Source organism: Plectropomus leopardus, chromosome 20, assembly GCF_026936395.1.
Source record: "Plectropomus leopardus strain MGB_pleo_1.0 chromosome 20, ASM2693639v1, whole genome shotgun sequence".
NCBI classification, from domain to species: domain Eukaryota; kingdom Metazoa; phylum Chordata; class Actinopteri; order Perciformes; family Serranidae; genus Plectropomus; species Plectropomus leopardus.
The window spans coordinates 4175521-4194982 of record NC_142195.1 but is presented as its reverse complement, the minus strand read 5'-3'; the positions used below and the strand labels follow the sequence as shown (position 1 = coordinate 4194982).

The 19462-nt window shown below is 35.8% G+C and overlaps 2 protein-coding genes across 5 annotated transcripts in view; one reads left to right on the top strand and one right to left on the bottom strand.

Annotated features, from left to right (window-relative positions):
* Positions 1–568: 568 nt before the first annotated feature.
* cfap45 (cilia and flagella associated protein 45) lies at positions 569–8306 on the bottom strand. The gene is made up of 12 exons (XM_088070950.1): positions 8146–8306; positions 7871–7981; positions 6764–6876; positions 6148–6292; positions 5888–6058; positions 5144–5322; positions 4536–4665; positions 4311–4457; positions 4094–4207; positions 3234–3427; positions 2122–2346; positions 569–2043 (listed from the first exon to the last, which is right to left on the bottom strand). Exons 1-12 carry the CDS (start codon positions 8146–8148, stop codon positions 1977–1979), a joined length of 1599 nt encoding a protein of 532 aa, XP_087927076.1. The 5' UTR covers positions 8149–8306; the 3' UTR covers positions 569–1976.
* Positions 8307–9198: 892 nt separating this feature from the next.
* The window catches only part of ap3b1a (adaptor related protein complex 3 subunit beta 1a), a 100631-nt gene continuing 90367 nt past the window's right edge, over positions 9199–19462 (top strand). For 3 of the 4 annotated variants that reach the window (XM_088070700.1, XM_088070699.1, XM_042509046.2), the window contains exon 1: positions 17796–18495. In XM_088070700.1, coding sequence (XP_087926826.1) covers positions 18332–18495 — 164 coding nt within the window. In that variant the 5' untranslated portion in view covers positions 17796–18331. Of the gene's footprint in view, positions 9503–17795; positions 18496–19462 lie in introns of those variants that run through there. The other variant, XM_088070701.1, reaches the window with a different exon arrangement.

Below are 19462 nucleotides of genomic sequence, written 5' to 3'. Positions count from 1 at the left end.
AATTAAAAATGTTTGATGTAAGACTATAGTGTAGTCAAGATAAAATTGCTAACATGTAGGCTTTACCATACTTTAATAATTTTTGTAAAATTTCCTACTCACAAAAATGGTCAGGAACCACGCTTACTTTGCTGCACTTTTTAAAAAAAATGATTTTCAGCAATATAGCACTATCTTGTTTAAAAACAAAAACAGCTAGTCAGGCAATTAAGTTAGCCTATTAAACGTTTTTAATAGGATGCATATGACTCAAACTCTTGAATTATATAATGTAAGTGTATCTTTCTGTGTTTTTTTTCCTGATTTTGTTTGCTGTTGTCTATGTATCTATTTGTACATAACTTTTGTTCGATCAGTTGATACATTATAAATAACTAACGTGTGTGTATGTGTAGAAATACTAAGTTACAAGTAAAAAATGCACATTTACTTAAGTACATGCCAGTACCATTCTGAGTTGTTTGTGCAACTACTTTTTAATTTCATACTGTTTTATACTTCCCCACAACAGTTCAGAGGAAAATAGTTTTATTTTGACACCACATTTGTTAACTTGGGTTACCATTTACATTGCAGATTGAGATCAATAATATGAACTCTTTGAAACCTGAGCATGTTGACTTTATTGCTTTGAAAAACATAGGAAGAGGGTGACAAGCAACTTGACAAGAAATGGCCCAGAAATGACTAAGAAATTTGTACATTTTTAAAAAAAAAAATTACTTGAAAATAAGCCAAAAAACAGATAAGTTACAAAAAAAAACCTTAAAGGAAGTGTTGTTGTTTTTCTCCCCCGTATTTTTTTTAAGGTTATTTTTGGGGGCAATGTAAGACAATTAGCAATATATAGTTTTTCAGGCATTTTCCCTTGTTTTCGATCATATGTAATAATCCCCCCTAGCTAATTTTCAGATCATTTCCTTTTCACTCCCTTTTTTTCAGTTTGTGGGATTTCTTGTCAATCAGACTATCCATTTCTGAAGTTTTGCATTGTTTAAATGGGCATCTAACTTCAGAACAAGAAAACTTATGGCAATCCAGGTGTTAAAGGATTATATATAATACATAATATATCTAATTATCCTGAATTATAATGTACAATAAAGACACAATAATACTCTACCTATGTAGGTTGTGTATGGATGGTTATGTTGAAGGAATTAGGTCCCATTACATCCAGTTCTTTGTGAAAAATGGTCTGAAATAAGAGTCTGTATTTATACTGATGTACTTTACTCTTTACATGTGCGTTAATAGTCACCCTATAACCAAGCATGAGTTTTCTGTTGTCATACATGCAAATAATAAAGAGGATTTGTTATTGATAAGTAGAAAAATATGCCTCAGCTAAGGCCACGTTTAGACGGGAACGGCCCTACTGAATACGGAAAAGTCTTTCCTTTGCATTAAAAAAAAAAATCCATGTTCAACTTTGTAATGACACACCATAGAAGAACAACATGCTCATGTGCCAAGTGCAGCTGTGACATCAGCATTCTCACATGATCCACGCATTGCCAGTTTACACAGCGACAGAAGGGCTGGCGTTTTCTGGAACCCGGTTACAAAAGTTTGAGTTTTCAGAACCCCAAAAAACACTGTTGTCATTTTAATGAAAGGCCAACATTTCATGCAAGAACCAGTGACGTGCAAACAGCCCCTAACAGAGAACAACTAGCCTAAATAAAAACTAAAAAAATTACACAATCATCAGTGGATTCAGTCTGTTTGAGAGGATGTATTAATGTCTCAAAAAAAAAAGTTCCTTTAGCAATACGCCTCCACTCAAACAGCTGTACTAAAACACCATCAACTGCTAAAATGTTAACATACCAATGATCAAAAGCATATGAAAGTGCCATAGTAACATTTTTGGTTCATTTTATATGTTAAAATTACACTCATGATTAAATGTGGTTTTTTTTCTTAATTGAAACCCTGTAAAATGTAACCATGTGAATCCAGTTGTGAGTGCATCAGAGAGCATAGGTGCGGGCCTTCCTCTCCACTTCCCCGCAGTACTTTTCAGAGAGCCCTGTCGCCCTGCACACAGACAAACACATGTCAGCTTTGCTCAGTTTAAGACAGTCAAAAAGGTTCATTAACCCTGGCAGTTCTTACCTGAGCTCCTGCAGCTTCTTTTCTTTGATCTCACTGAGGCGAACACGTCTCTGCCGGGCTTCCTCGATCAGCCGATCGGCCTCCTTAAAGATCTCTCTGCGCTTAGCTATGGCCCACAGCTCGCGCTCCTTCACCTGATTTCGGATGGCCTCTGCGTGGCGGAGCGCTTTCTGACGCTGCTTCTCCTCCTCCTCCTTCTCTTTGATGCTAGTTTCCTGTTGCACCCTGTGAGGAGAGAGGTAGAAGTGGCAGTGAAAACTACTATCAAAAATAAAAAACATATGGCTGAATGTGTAAAATAGCATAAATAAATGGAGAGAAATAGTACACCCTTAAAGAGAGAGTTCAGATTTTTTAAGTAGGGTTGTACTTATCCAGAGTACATACAGTAGATGTCTTTCTGTTGGAGAAACAATGAGCCAAAATGGAAGCTAAACAATGTACTACTCTGGACAGGGGCTGCAACAAAATGTAATTTAGGCACCTACAAAAATCTATAGATGGGTATCCATTAACCCTTGAATTGCGCAAAGAGAAATTGCAAACATAAAATATGCCTTATGGAAACATGTCAGTTTAAAAAAAAACAACCTCCCATTTATCACAAAAAAAGTTGTTACGCTCGCATGAGATGGTATTTCAGGCGTTTTGAAAAGGCCATATTTCGCAAAAAAACTGCAATGGAAACACTTTTTAGTCTTTTCTAGGTCACATGATGCTATGGCTATGTGCTTGTCAGTAGGAAATGGCTCCCTCATGATGCAGCAGGAGCTACAAGAGCTGTTATTGCATCACATAACTCTTCAAAAGTTGAGCAATTAAAATTAAGAATTAAAATTGTGAAATTGTGGACTATCACCTCCCAGTATGGCTCATAAGCAGCTGCTCCCACATTTAAATGGCTTGCCTTTTCATTATCACTCACATAACACGCCAACGTTGCCTAGCTTCTGTGTCAACAATCCTGACGCTTCTCCAAACCAGGGCATGCCAACTAACATCTATGTATTCATAACACTGACTATGGATAAGTACCCATAAAGCCCTGCTTCAAGGTAATGTGATGTGAGGATGTGAAAATAAGTTTAAAAAATTTAAATTAAGTTTCTTACTTCAACACCCTCTCAAACTCCGCCTTTTCCCGGCCAGCCTCAATCGACAGGAAGTGCTCTTTGCAGTGGACCTGTTCCAAGCGCGCCGCCCTCAGCATCGCCTCCTCCTGCGCTTTCTTCACAGCGAGCTCTCTCTGTTTTCTCCTCCATTCTCGGTCTGCGATCTCTTGGTTCCTCCGAGCACGGACCTCATCCTGTCAAACACACAGACAAAAATGTGAACATAACGGAATGCTTTTATTCCCATGAATCTGTTTGTGACATAAACAACTTTAACCCTTTGATGCCTGGCTTAATTTAGTCCAAAAACATGGGAAGAAGGAAATAAGCAATTTAACAACGAATGGCCCAAAAATTAGCAAGAAATTATTAAAAAAGTAGCAGAAAACTACCTGAAAATTACCCCCCGATAAACAAACAAAAACAAAAACAAAAACAATGGGAAAGTAAACAAACAAACAGACATAAAATAAAAAATAAACAACAAGAAAATGACCTGTTTTATAAATATTATACTTTTAAAATATTATTAAAGAACTATGATAAATAGAAATATAGTTTTCTGGACATTTTTTCCCAGCTGTTTAAAAAAATAAATAAATTTGCTAATTTCTTGGAAATTGCAAAACATTTCTTGTCAAGCTGCTTATTGCCTTCTCCCCATGTTTTCTAAAGAAAATCAAACCGATCAGCTCAATTATAGTTCAAAAGTTTGAAATATTTGTAAAGGCATCTGAATGTAGAACAAGAAAAGTGATGTCAATCCAGATTTCAAAGGGTTAAGAAATGATTTATCTGTAATAGGATTACATTTAGAAGGTACCACCTTTTTGCTAGTAGCTGGTAGTTTTATTTCTGACCTGCTCTGCCTTGTAGTCTTTTGCTTTTTCCTGCCGGGCCCTCAGCCTGGCAATCTCCAACTCCTTGTCCTTTTTGATTCGTCGCTGCTCTGCTTCATATTCCGCTTCCCGCTCCTGTAGAGGTAATTAAATGTCAATATATGAAAAAAAAAAACACAAAACACAAAACACACCTCCCTGTGGACTCTCTATGAAGATCTTTAGCTTTTCTTCTGACCATTTTGATCTGTATGTATTCCAAATCTCGCAGGTCAGCCAGCTTTTCCTCCTCTCTTCTCCTGTCCTTTGCTTGCACCGTCTCAGCGTTTATCCGCATGATCTCCTCCTGCAGACGCTGCTGCTCCTCTCTCTTCTTCTCCAGGGCCTGGAAGAAGACAACTGGTCAGAAACTTTCTCTGCTGTTTGTGCTACATGTTGTCTGTGCAGGGGTCCATGTCTGCACCTTGAGGTCTTCCAGGTTCATTAGCTCCTGCTTTTCCCGTAGCTGCTGTTTCTCCTGCTCTTTTATTTCCTCCTGCACTTGCTTCTCCTCCAGACGTTGCCGGATCTGGTCGGAAATTTTCTGCATTCCGCTGCAATATAACACACACACACACACACACACACACACACACACACACACACACACACACACATAATAAAAAAGGGAAAAGGGGATCTTATTAATAGGATGTGGGTGGTTTAGGTGGGTGTGTGAAGTTGACTTTTTTTTTCATTCCCACAGTGAAACATGGGCATATTGACTTGATTTCTTTCAAACATAGGAAGAAGGCAATGAGCACCTTAAGAAAAACTGACACGCACATTTGCAAGATATAGGTAGAAAATACTAGAAAATTACTCGGAAATTAGCAAAAATAAAATAAAAAATTTAAAAAAGGTAAAAAAATAAAAGAAAACAAACCAAAAAATAAAAAATATGAATACCCCCCCAAAAAGCCTATAAACAAACAAACAAAAAAAAAACAACAACATGAAAATAGCCTTAAACCAGTGCCAAAAATTTAATGTGCAAATCAACCCATACTGTTCGGTAAGAGCTCTTTTCACCTGATCCTCTGCTGTTTGTGCAGCTCTTCAATCTGCTCTATAGTCTCTAAGGCCTTGCGGCGCTCCACCTCCATCAGGGCATCCAGACGCTTCTCCTCCTCAGAGAGCTCTGCCTGGATCTGTTTCTTCTCGTGGATCTGGGCGTCACGTGTGGCTTGACACTGAGCGCCCAGAATCATCTGAGGGGACAAGCAAAAGTATTCATGATTGATGGGTTAAGCCTTTGAAACCCGGAACTACATCAGTTTTCTTGTGTTGTGTTCAGATGCCTTTCACATGCATTTAAACCTTTGAAATCTGAGTGTATTGGTTTGATTTCTTTTGAAAACATGGTTAAAAAAGGCAACGAGCAACTTGGCAAGAGATGTTCCACAAATTGCAAGAAGTTAGAAAAAGAAAAAGACCAGACAATGTATTTTACAAAAGGGGAGAGAGAGAGAGAGAGAGAGAGAGAGAGAGAGAGAGAGAGAGAGATGAAGAAGAGATGAAAAAATTATTAGAAAAATCCAAATCACTATAACAATAACAATAATAATAATAATAATAATAATAATAATAAATTATTGTTTTTTATCACTGTTATTTTTGTTTTCTGTTTTCTGTTATCCTCTTATAATTATTTTATTAATGTTTGTTTATTTTTTAATATTGTATTGTTGTTGTTTTTTTTTTTCTTTTGTCTTTTTTCTAATGTTCAGGTATGTTACTTTTTTTTGTTAACATTTTCATTAAATTTCCTCCTACCTTGTTTAGCTTTTTGATCTCATCCTCTTGTTCCATCCTCAAGGCGTCGGCCCGCTCCACCAGGCGCTGTGCACGGTCGCGGGCCTCTATCTCCAGCTCGGTCAGTGCCTTGTTCTCCCTACGGGACAGGTCCGCCTTATAGAGTTGATGTTTCCTTTCCTCTGCAGCTTTCTGCATGAGAGGTATATTCTAAAAAACTGGACTTATTGTCTTATTGTAAATCTGCAAGTTAAAGAAAAATTTTAATTAGATTTTCTTACAATTTCCTCTTCTTTCTTTCTCTGACAAGCCTCCCTCAGGGTCTCCCTTTCCCTCTTGGTGAGAACGCGGGATGCTGAGGTGATCCGCTCAAACTCAGCTGATGGCAGAATGATGGACTCTCCTGAGGGATCCTTCACTGGGATCCTGGCAAGATGACAGGCGGTGGCTTGTTAAATGTGCTTCTTAGGTTTCAATAGTGCTTAATCACTGAAATATAAGCACCTTTCTATGTCTAGAATAGCTTATGGGAACTGATTATAGCGCAAGTCTATACAGTACTTACTCAGCATAGCACCCACATTTAAAATATACTCAACCCTTTAAAACCTGGATTGACATCAGTTTTCTTGTGTTCAGATCATTGTGCAACTTTTCACTAATTTCTTGCAATTTTTTTGTAATTTCTTGTTGAGTTGCTCATTTCCTTCCACCTATGTTTTTGCAAGAAATAAGTCCAGTGTGCTTAGGTTTGTAATGGGTTAATATTATTCTTAAATTAATTGAAGCTACTTAAATGTCCATCTATGAAAGTGTGGATTATACTTTTTATAATGATGCTTGTTTCATACCATCACAGCCAAACTGACAGACAATCTTTGGGGTTTATCAGCCCACCTAAGGTTGCGAATGAGATCTTTGGTGACAATTTGAACAGTGTCTCCTTGGTTCTTCTGGGACTGATTGTTGGCCTTGGCAGCTGAGTTTCCACGTCTGTCAAACTGGGATGCCTGGACAGAGTGAGACATTGCACAAATCCTGTCATATCTTGTGATCTCTCCACCCTTGCACTGCAGCCTACAGCTCTGTTCACTTTCATTCTCTCAAATGAAAAAGAAGTCAACCTCTATGAAATTTAATTTTAAGTTTGTAATAAATATAAACAGTATTTTTTTTTAGATGTTTTCACATCTTGCAAAATGTCCTTACCACAACATTAAAATAACATTCAGTTTATACATTATTTTTAAAAACATTTTTTTAAGACATTTGAATTCATTTTTCCTCAAACTCTGTAATTTTTTAGAATATTGATAAAAAAAGTAACACAAAATATGGAATTTCAGTTTTCTCGACTCACAGAAAGTTTTTTAAAATAAATATATACCAAACTTAAAAAATAACTTTTTTATAAAAGATATTCCACTTCTAATCTTCTCTTCTTAAGAGTTAAAATGATTTTTGTGGATAAGTATTATGATAATGACATCATGTTAATGATAATAGTAATAATGTATCCTAACCTCACTGAGGTCCTATAAAATTCACTTGAATAAGTAATATCTATTTGAAACAATTTCATATAAAATACTATATCTTAACTGAATAAGCTAATTTTACATATCTTAAAATTCAGGTTGTTGGACATGAAAAAATGCCCTCTTTATACCCATAAGATGTGTTGTAAATGTAATTAAATCACAATATTTACATTTTTGGTTTAAAGGTGTTTAATAAAGTTGTGTATATATTTATCAAGCATCACTTGACAAATTTGACCATAAATCCAAATTTCATTGCTGGAACTGAGAAATGGCTGCAGTTGCAGACACACCCAAATAGGCTAGCTGTGTAATAGCCAGGTACATTGCTCTTCTATCACACCATAGACATAAACTGAAGATTCTGGGCTCATGGCCACATTAGTAATGCCTGTATGAAGTTAACAAATACATTTAGCAGCACATTTATTGACTACATCATAAAGTGACCTCAGTGACTCACCGGTGTTGTATTTCCAAACAGGGTCTCATCCACCTGGGAGGTGGGGGCTCGCTTACGGTACCGGCGGGTGTCAGAGCTGCTCCTTGAATGCGTTGCACCAGATCCTCGTCTCTACCAAGATTACCATTATCATTAATATACAATTAATATATAGTCAAATAATAAAGTCAAGAGCTAAATTGAGACACCTTTGAAAACAAAGATGTAGCATTTAGCAGCTAACGCTGGCATTTATGAACAGTGGCGTTGCATTATCTTATTATAACCTAACTCACCATGGTCCTCGGTTACTGGTGTCCTCTGCAATAAAAGAATGAGTTAGCAAAAAGTCTGCTGAAAGTCTGATCGTTTGAGCTATTTTTTTTTTTTATTATAAATGTCGCTGGCATAAACCTGATAACTTCGGACTATCCACTGAAAATTTGGGATGGTTTGTTGTCAGTTGCCATTGGTAACGAATGCCTAAGAGGAGGCAGGGCCGGCAGCGTAACATCTTGTTAGGGACTGTTCGTTATTTATGGGAGGGTGGGTGGGAGTTATGGGGTAAAAGTTAGGGGAAGCAAAAAACATTATTAAGCACTGAGGAGGGAGTAATGTTTTTTGATTTGTCTTAAGGGATGGGCATTTAACTAAATTCGCTTGAATAAATAAATTGTCTATCTATCTATCTATTGCATTGTCTGTCCTTTTAAAAGTACCATTTGAAAACCAACAAGTGGGTTTTTTTCATTCTTTTTTATTTTTTAATACCTCCATAATCACACATTCATCTCTCTCTCTCTGTAAATATATATATATATATATATATATATATATATATATATATAATGTTATATATATATAACATTATTTCATGCATGGCGTTCACTTATGCATGCTATATTAGCTTAGCGTAATGTAATGTAATTTATTCACCTGCATCAAGCTAATCATTAGTGGTGCTTTCACTTTTTGTACTTTGAGTATTTGCAATAATAAATAATAATATAATAAAAGTATTTTCAGCCTGTGGTATTACTATTTTACTTAAGTAAAAGGAGAGAGAGCAACTTTTCGGTGTTATTTGGGTTATTGTACGTAAACTACGTCAAATGAGTACGTATTTTGATCACTTTCTTCTTCTGCCCTTTTTTTTTTTAACTTTCTACTGCTCTCGTGCTGCTGTTGCCGTGGTAACACAACGGTTCGGGGCGTTTCTGCCATAGAGCTCAAACTTCTAAACGTGACGTCAGTTACAGGCGCTTCAATGACTACACAGGTGTATTCTATTTGTTCTGGATCTATGTGCCCTCTGCAGCTGAAGCCCTGTCATGTGACACCAGCTTGTCCAGCTCACACTTCCGCTACTGCGTGTGAAAAAAAGTTGGGTGAATCTCGGAGAAAGTTTGCCTTGGCAGGAACCTCACACTCTACGTTACAATAACAAAGCTTCACGTTTATGAGCAGTTTAAAAGCGAGCAGAGGAGCAGAACATACATTTATTTGTTGGACATTTGTGTAAACGCTTAGCATGTCGACGTCTGCCTTGTACAATGACCAAGGAGGAGCGGAGGCTGCCGTGGAAGCGGGGCAGGAGAACACCGCGACCTCCTCCGGAGCTGCCTTCGGACTCTTCAGCGCTGACTTTAAAAAGTAAGCTAGCTTAGCATGTGCTCATTCTTCTGTCAGTTACGTGAATTTGTGGCAGCATGAGACGGTTGTGGTGAAGTTTACGCGGTTAACTTTAAGTGTAGCTGACTTCAAAAGCAGCCAGCATCATCTACAAGCTAGTCAGTGATGGCGACTGTTAGCAACTTGTCATGCACTGTCAAAAGTCAAACTGCCCGCTATTTGCATGACTTTTCTTTATCTTTGACTTTTACGTAGTTTATTGAGATTGGTGTGATTAACCTGTGTATCAGTGTTTACACGTTGAGATAAAGCCGGTCTTCTCAAGGGAGAGATAGTCGGTGGAAGAAGCACTCAAATAAAGTATAAATTAACATGTAAACAACAAGTAGCAAGTTAACAAGTAAGAGCCCTGCATTCACAATCTTACTCAAATAAAAGTATATCCGTACCAGCATTTAGATTTTCTGAGAGCACTAAAAATAAAATGGCTTTATTTCTGCAGAATAGTCATTTTCAGAATCCTGCAATGTATACTACATTACAGGATTATAACAAGTGATGCATGAATGAACACATTGGCTTGATTTCTTCCGAAAACATGGGAAAAGACCAATAAGCAACTAAATAAGAAATGACCCCAAAATTAGCAAGAAATAAGTAAAATGTTCAAAAATTACTGGAAAATTAGCAAAAAATACAATAAAACGGGAACGAAAAAAAAAAACCCAGCATGGGAGATGAGAAAACAAGGTCTTTATTAAGATAAAAAGTAGGTTTTAAAGGTTTAAAGCTGCAGCTAGTAAAGGCAGAGCTAATTTCAACTACTTAATATGCTGCTGGGTAGCATCATCCATAGTAGCACATCATAATTTATGAGTTGATTTATCTTTGGTATTATTAATCAAAGTCTGCAAAGTGTCTAAAGCTGTCAAACAAATGTAGTGGAATAAAAAAGTGCAATATTTGCCTCTGAAATGCAGTTGAGTAGAAGCCCTATCCTGTTTATCTTGAAGGAAAGATTTGGCTGGTATTCTTGTGGTATTCTATTCATTGAAGTTGGCATGTTAAAAATATTTAGGAGGAAAAAAATGTGTTATGTGATTTTTGGTGAAGACGAATGTGAGTCCAGTTTTCTTTAGTACTGTGCAAACTGTGGTAATATAAGTGAGTCAGTTTTCCAGGAAATTACTGAAATAATCTGGTGTCAGTGGGGTTGAGGGAAGAAATTGATGTTGTTATGATATTTTTTTGTGGCAACATCAAAGGCATTTACAGATGCCATTGTTTTTATTATATTATAGAAATGATACATTTTACAAAGACACATTCAACATTTGGTAGTCTATTAGAATAATAAAATCAATTGCTCTTTCAGTCCAGTAGATACTATTTTCTACAATGAAAAATGACAAATGTGAGATGAACAGACTGGAATCTTAAACAGGTGTTGACAAAAGTTTTCTTTTGGGGACACAATATGCAGTTAAAAAAGGTACTTAGTCAATATACGTACATTGCTATGCTGTAGGGTAGTTATAGGGTATTGTGGGATCCCTGGTGATTTCTACCACTCGTGTCCAGAAGTCAGACACTGGGATATTTGCTCAATTTTCATGTGTTTAAATTTGTCTAAAGAAGTTAAGATTGAACCAGTATTATTATTATTAACCAGTTTTCTCCAGTATTATTGTGTTTACCAGTGGTTTAATGATTTTTGTTAGATACAATGAAAATCTGAAGTTGATTTTGTATTTATTATTATTTGAAAAATGTGCATGCAGCACTTTGCATCTGGCTTATATGAATATATGGCATTATGGCACGGCACAGTAATAAAAACCTTATGTATACATAGTTACATAGCCTGCAGCTAGGAGTTAGACTAGGAAGAAACAATATTGGGAAGATCACACTTAATCTAAACTACAAGGACTCATTTATCCTCCAGATTGGCTTCCGCAAACAATCCTTTATCCAGTTCAGTGAGCGTCTAATCATCGAATTCATAAAATGTGCAGAGTAGTGATTGCATTCAGAGAGAAGGCAGAAACAAGATGTCAGACTGAATGGCTGCCACCACATTTTGGTACATGATCAAAAAACAGACAGAAAGTCTCTTTATTTTGGAGAATGCAGGTGTTGAGCACACAAGGCTAACATGGTGAAGAGATTTAATTAATCACTGAGCATCTTCTTAGTTTAGTGAAATTAAATTAAAATTTTCAGAACTTAAATTTCTGGTAATCCACATATAGACAATGAAATTGAATTTATACCCGGAAATATCGAAAACAACCTATTATCAAAACCCATCTCCACCTTTATGATGCGTATTAACATTTTGAAACCTGACCAAATTGACTTTTTCTTTCAAACACTTGGGCAATGAGCAATGAGAAATGACTCAAAAATTAGCGAGAAATGCGTAAAAAGTTACAGGAAAATTACCTGAAAGTAAGACAAAATGAAACAAAAAGAAAAAAAGAAACATATAAATGACCTCAGGAAAGTGCTAAAAATAAAATAAATATATTTTTCTCTAATTAAAAAAAAAAATGTATATATGTGTGTGTGTGTGTGTGTGTGTGTGTGTGTGTGTATGTATGTATATATGTATATATATGTGTGTGTGTGTGTGTATGTACATATATATAATTCTAAGTATAGTTTAATGGATGTTTTACCTTTTTTATTGTAAGATCATTACAGCTATTTTTCAAGTCACCCTTTCCTTTCTTTTGTTCTTTTTATTTTCCAGACATTTAAAAAAATCTAAGTTGCTCATTTGCTCATCTTCCCGTGGTAAAAATAAAAAAAATCAAATCAATTTTCTGTCAATGCAGGTTTTTAATGGTTAAACCAGCATAAAATGAACCACCTTTTTCATACCATCTGGAAACAATGATATACATGTGAGCGTGCAGGTGGGAACGCAACATGCCTTATCATACTGTAGCAGAATGCCGTCAGTATGTGAGTACGTGTTTGATTTTGGACATGAAATGAAAACTGTATTAAGTACTGTAAGTGACACTGAAGTGCTGTAACCTGTTTAACAGTGATACGCACAGACTGCTGCTGTGGAGCTACAGCCAAGTTTCTACTTTTTGTGGCAAGTGATGTATTGATTTTCAATATCATGTGTGTTCAGGTTTTGTGTGAGGAAGGTGTGTTAGCAGCCAGGTGACTTATATTAATTACTATTAAATTTAATTAACTCACAGATTTATCCAGATTCTTTCTTCTAACTGACCATGATCACACAAAACTGCTCAGGTGGCAGAGAGTGAGGGGATTTTTTTGATGGCTTTGTGACAGCAGGATTGAATTTTGAAATTAAAAATGTCTTTGTTTGGAGATTTGTGTTCAGACTTTAACAAAGAAAAGCAGCAAGGCACTGCATTCTTATTAACTTGACAAGTGTATGAATTTATCTGTAAACCACCTTTTTTTTCTAGTGGCTCCGTTTTTATAATTTTACCTGAGTGTGGAGAGATGGAGGAATATAAAAGGAAAAAAGGAAAATAACGTTCTGTACTTAAATGATTCAGAGTTTGAGCTTCTAAAATTCTTAAGACATAAGACCTTTTGGAGCTGTTAGTTTCTGATAAAGCCACGCGGATGTCCAGGGCTGTCTTTCTTTTCTTGGTGAAGCTGTCTAATGCTGAGATGTTGAAGAGAAGAGGACATTTAATTTCTGTATTAACATCTTGTTAACGTCTACACTAGCTTGTCAAAACCACATTGAATCAACTTTTTACTTGTGTCAAACTGAAACTACACTGTCAGCATGTTTTGAGTCTCATCTCAGAAACCTGCCACTAGAGGGCAGCCAATCACCAGTTTAAGGTCTAACCAGCCTCTGTAATGTGAAAGCTTTAATGCAGTTTAGCCACTCTGGTTTGAAGCCTTCTCAGTTTTTAAGGAGCTTCACACCTTATCAGCTCCTCAGGTGTAGAGTTGAGCTGCTCAGTTAGTTTTTAGCACTCAAGAAAGGCTTTGTGTGTCAATTCCAACAAGAATGTTTGAATCTGGCTAACATTTTCTGTGAGGATACACTACAGCCACTGATTTTGTGAAGCGTATCCCCCTCAGCTGGATTTTTGCCGATCACGAGTGTCATTTTGACGAGTTCCTTTTGCTTAAGTATTAAATGTTGCTTAGTTTGCTAAAGTGAACCGCTTTAGCTGTGTCACATGACTACTATCCACTAAGGCGTGGCTAAGTCATATTTTTGCCTGCTTCTAGACCAAACTAGGAATACCAGAAAGAAAACACAATGACATGAATGGTACTTCTGTTTCCAAATTTCTGAGTGACACAATTCCCAGTCCCTAAGCCTGCATCCTGAGCTGTGTGCCAACATAAATTAATTTAAAGTTTTTGCTGTTTTAAATGCCTAAATGTTTGTCACATGTGAAGAGCACAGCATAATTCCTGCAGCGCTCTGTACTCTTATAGACCTCTTCTTACTGACTGAAAGCCCTATGCCAGGCCTCAGTGCGGCATAGAAACATGTGACTAATTTGTTATCTGTGACCAAAGAGATATTTCATTGAGGCCGAGTGGTTGGACTGCATGGATTTGTTGTATTGGCAGTTCAATTTGAGCTTATAATAAGGCAGGATTTTGGATCATAAACTTTATTTTCAGGAAAGGTTAAAAGTTCTGTGCTGGCCTTTTTGTTAATATTACCCTGTCTAGGGCACATCTAGCTCTTATTCTCCATGTTGAAACACAAGCAGTCATATTTTAACTAAGAAACGCTGCAAAAATCTGGATGATGAGATGATGCTGATAGATTTAACAGGAATAATGTATATAAAAAGGTGTCCTAACAGTGGAAAGGTTTGCAGTCTTGATTACAGGCTCACCAGGTGTGTGTGATGTGTGATGTAGAAAAACATTGATTGAAACACTAAAGATGAATTTTAATGATTATTAGTCCCTTTTGAATTTTTGCATCTTATTATTTTCAGGTTTCTGGCAGCATTTCATTATTACACTAATATTTCATGTCGCCACTAATAGTTCCCATGTTTAGATATTAGAAACAAAAACACAAGGTCAGTGATTAATTACTCTTTATTAATCTATTTATTTTTGATTAAATTACTTTTTAAATAACACTTTTCAAGAACACAGTGGGAATGCAACAAGTTATGTAGGAAGACACGGCCCAAAAATAAGCGAAAATTAGTAAAAAAAAGGACAAAAAAAGAAAAAAAATGAAAATGAGCAAAAAAAGCCCAAAGCAAATATATAAGTGTATATATATATATATATATATATATATATATATATATATATATATATATATATATATATATATATATATATATATATATATATATATATATATATATATATATGTGTATACATAATATTTAACAGATATAATATTTTGATTAGAATATAGGTTTCTGGGAATCCATGAAAGCCTATGTCTGTATGTACGTGATATAATTTACGATCCCCTTTCTGGCCTCTCAACATCACTATTTTTATGTGCTGGTCTCAAACCTTCCCTTTGGCAAACTGTGAGGGAGGTTGATCCAAACATTTTTGAAAAACCTGCATATGTTCCCAGGCTTCTTGGCATGCTTAGTCAAACCAAAGCTACATTTATTTTCCCCCTGTTATTTAAGATGATTCAGATAAACCATATGATTTTTTCCCTCCCTGACATAAAGAAACATACAGTTTTTATTTTGATCACAGTTTCATTTAGGTTTCTATATGTACCCTTTAGAATATCTGGATTCAGTTGTAAATGTGTTGTACTTTGACCTTGTTTTGCCTGTTTGTTTTGTCCAGTATGGATGATCAATGACAGCTTTGAAGCCAACATGGTAGTGAGATTTAATCAATCAGAAGCTCTGTGTGTGTTGAGACTGTTTTGTCAGTTACAAAGGGAAACTTCAGAACGGAAATTGGAAGGGGGCACTTTTTTTAAAAAAAATTTCATTATGACGCACTGATTAAAAATGTATCATCGTTTTTTTTCCTTCAAATTAACATAGGAAACATGTGACTGCATTCCTCCAGTCATTCATTCATTTAGTCTTTCATCTGCAAATGTATGGAGGATTACAAATGATCACCATAGGAAGTTATTCAACCACATTAACAAGAGTTTCATCGAGTTATTAGTTCAAATCATTCTGAGCAATACAAACTAAAAAGAATTATTATTATTTGTTTCAGTTAGGACAGGGCAATATGGAGAAAATAAGATATCATTATTTTGAACCAAATACCTCAATATTTATTTCATGATGCGGTTGTAGGGTTGACTCTTGGTGCTTTCATAAAATGTTTTCTTTGTTGGGCTCTTTGATAATTAGTTTAGTTTTTAAGATTGTAGGATTTTACTGTTTACATACTGCTCTGCTTATTTTATTTATTTATTGATTGATTGGTTGATTTAATAATCCAGTGTTTATTTATTATAATGTTTTTATTCAGTGATCACCAAGACCCAAGTGCTTAATTTCATTCCTTTTCATACTGCATGGCTGTAGTGGCAATTAAGAATCCTTGAAAATATTTACAGGGTATCTAAAGTTAAAAAAAATCATCAGTAATGAGGATATAATGACTTTTTTACAATACAGTACAATAATTATTATTTAGTAATTTTTAAAAAGTTGTTTACATGATCCGGTTTATTTGTTTATGCATTTGTCTGCATGTTTTTTGTTTTATTTGTTTATTTGTCGGTATGGTTGTGTTTTGTCAGTGCTGAAAAGGTACAGTGTAATAATGACTAAGAGGGTGAAAGCAAATAAAAGAACAGTTAGAACAATGTGATAAGTTCAGAAAATTACACCATTTTATGGTAATATAGCCTTTAAAACCAGGAATATGCAACATTTACAATAATATGAAATCCAAAATCTAAGAAGATATCGAGTCTCCTATCACGATATTGATATAATCTTGATATATTGCCCGACCCTACGATTTGATTACTGTAGAATATCACATTTTGAACATCTTTAAATGGCTTATGATATACACTTTTTTATTTTATTTTTATGTTTAACCCTTAAGATTAAATTGTGCTCAATTTTGATTGTTTGTCTAGTCAGTAGTCTAAGTTAAAACTTAAAAGTCAGCAAAATTAGTTGTCGGGAACATCCTGAACTTTGACTGCATTGTTTTTTGTCAGTGATCTATAGATTAATGCCTGTAACCAGAATTGATTCATCTGAAGTAAAGAGTTGTGTTTGCTTTCCATTTACACAAACTCTGTGTGTTAGTTTTCAATTTTAAGTGCATAAACAAAATGTGAGATCGGCAAAGAATTTTCGAAAACAAAATAATGTTGAAACAAGAGCTGAAATAATGATCATCAAATCAAATTTGTTTCGTCTTCACATCTAACAACATGGCCATTAAATGAGATGGATACACATGTGGCACATTTGTGATGAATATTCATTAGGAAACTGTCATGGATAAATGATATTATAATAAATCTCAGCAGTGATGGGAAAAAAAATCCCATAATCAGCCCGAAGTGATGCAGACATTTGATGTGATTGAGAGCGATGCAGTGCAGTTTGCTATCGATAACTTGGTTTTGAATGCTGAAAAAGAAAAACTTATATGCTATACAAAAAAAGGAAAATTCGTTTACATGTCACTGTATGTTAATTTGGCCCTGCACTTTACCGTTTAAGACCTTTGTCTCATAAATTGTTGTTTCGAGGGAAAAATGTCCAGAAAATTATACTAATAATTCTTATAATTATGTTATATTATATTATTATATATATTATATATAAAAGTATGATATGGGGAAAATTTTTTATATTTTTTTAGTACATTGTTAAGGTAATTTTCTTGCTTATTTTGGGGCGATTTTTGTTAAATTGCTTGTCACTTTTCTGTAACGTCATCTTGTTGCGCCCTTCTTTGTAATGACTGGAAAATAAGAGCCATCTACTGTTCATCTCCATGAACTAGTAATATTTGCATTACAGTAGTGGATTGGGTTTCCTTTTCTAAAAAAATGGTTAAAAATTGGGCCACATTAGGATGGAAACCAAGCCATTGATTAGATCACTCTCCAAAATCCTCGTCACATAAAGGGGTGTTTCCTGACATTCAGCTCGGTGCTGTTATCTGTGATGTAGGCTTGTCCTGTTGGCAGTAGACTGCATGTGCTCTCGATGGTGTTGAGCTAAAGTGGGTGATTGTACAGTGGAGGTGATGAAAAGTATCGCAGTGTTTACCCACCAGTGTAGATAAGGCCCTCCTTTTTGCCCTAGAGGGAAGTGACCACAGTCACACAGAGACAGAGTCACAGAGAGAGCCAGAAGGCAGGTGAGATAGCAGAGTTTCCCAAAGGAAAATCTACATGTGTGAGACGATAGGAGTAACAAATTAACAAGAGTCGGCCACAACAGAGAATAAAAGGCGGACTACAGCAGAAGGACGGAGGTCTAACCGGAGTCAGCAGGCACTACCCTCAGCCATAAGTATGACTTGCCATTAGCGAGCTGACGGGGCATCTTGTGACTTTTTTTTGCCCGAGAGAAGAGGAAGGGAGTAGTGAATGACAGGCACAAAGCCAGTGGAGCCTGTGCTGTTTTTCCGCTCTCCCCGGCTTTGACAGTTATGAGCAAGAACGAGTCGAGAAGACAACTGTAAATAAAGCCAAGAGAACAGGGCACACAGCCTGAAGGAAAGTAATTACTACAGCTCTCTCTCACTCTCGAGTTACTTGAAAGACAGTCAGTTTGGTCCGCGGACTCAGTTCTTTAGACGGCTTACACACACACACACAGGAGCACTGGTTGTTGAAGTGTGTTTTGGACTTCTGTGGGGGGGACAGTCGGCATGGATGTTGGTTTCTCTTCTTTGCGCTTGGAGGCTGTGGGAGCCATGAGGACAGCGCTGGTGTCCGCTGAGAACTTACAGCTCTCTCTGAAGACTGAGCTCAGTCAGGAAGAACAGGCCCTCACACACTCCAAGAGTAGCCCCAAGGAGGCACACAAAGCCGGGTACTGTAGTAAGATCACCCACAGAAACTCTGATAGAGACCTACCCTAAACTGTGTTTTTGACTTCCTTGACGTAAGTTTAAGTCCAGGTTTGTGTTTATTTCTAATGTTGCTCACCTGGATACTCAAGTTTGCAATGCCTTCTGGAAGAAAATGTAAAAGTTTTCAAAAAGTGACTATTGTTTAAAATATGGACGCATTTAGATACACAAACTTAAAAATCATGTTTTGAAATACGTTTTCTCCTAAGGTTTGGTATACTGCTTTTTTTGTGGGATAGCAAGCTAAATCTTCCTATTATTGCTGCTTACTTTTTACATGATTTAAGATTATTTTTTTATCTCAAAAAGTATAATAAAATTCAGGAAAAATATATTTATTATTTTAAACAAAAGTTCTCTATTTTTCAATAGTGTACTATTTGAAATAAAGTATTCTTTGACCAGCGCAAAATATTTTTGTCAGGCAGATGACAGTTTATTGCTGTTAATGTTTGCATCAGAAATAGGAATATTGAATATAACTTGGTTCCTCAAACTCACATTTATGTACTTTATTGAACATAGTATAGTATTAGGAGTAATGCATGACTAATATTTTTTTTACTAAAAAAAAAAAAAAAAATCTTACGTACCCCCTGAAGTGCTCCAGACTACTCCTTGGGGTACACATACCCCCATTTGAAACACACTGATTTAAAATTATGTAACTTTTTTACTTACTCATGTGTTTCTGTAATAAAAGTGGAATTTAAACAATTGAGTAACTTAGACTAGTGATGAAATTACACTAAGCTCAGTGATTCTCTACTAAAGCCCAGTGTTTTTTTAATAAGTGCTGTGACATCCTCACTATCGCAATGTCATCATACTGATTTTTAGCAAGTGTATTTTTTATCTTGTTCACTGTTTTTATTAAGTGTGTCAAAGGAAAACTTCACCCACAAAATGACCATTTGTATGTAAAAT

Coding starts and splice junctions, on each gene's coding strand:
- cfap45 (XM_088070950.1), bottom strand. Junction 6,293..6,763: donor GATCTCATTCGCAACCTTAG/GTGGGCTGATAA, acceptor TCATCTTGCCAG/GATCCCAGTGAAGGATCCCT. Junction 5,323..5,887: donor AGATCAAAAAGCTAAACAAG/GTAGGAGGAAAT, acceptor TTGTCCCCTCAG/ATGATTCTGGGCGCTCAGTG.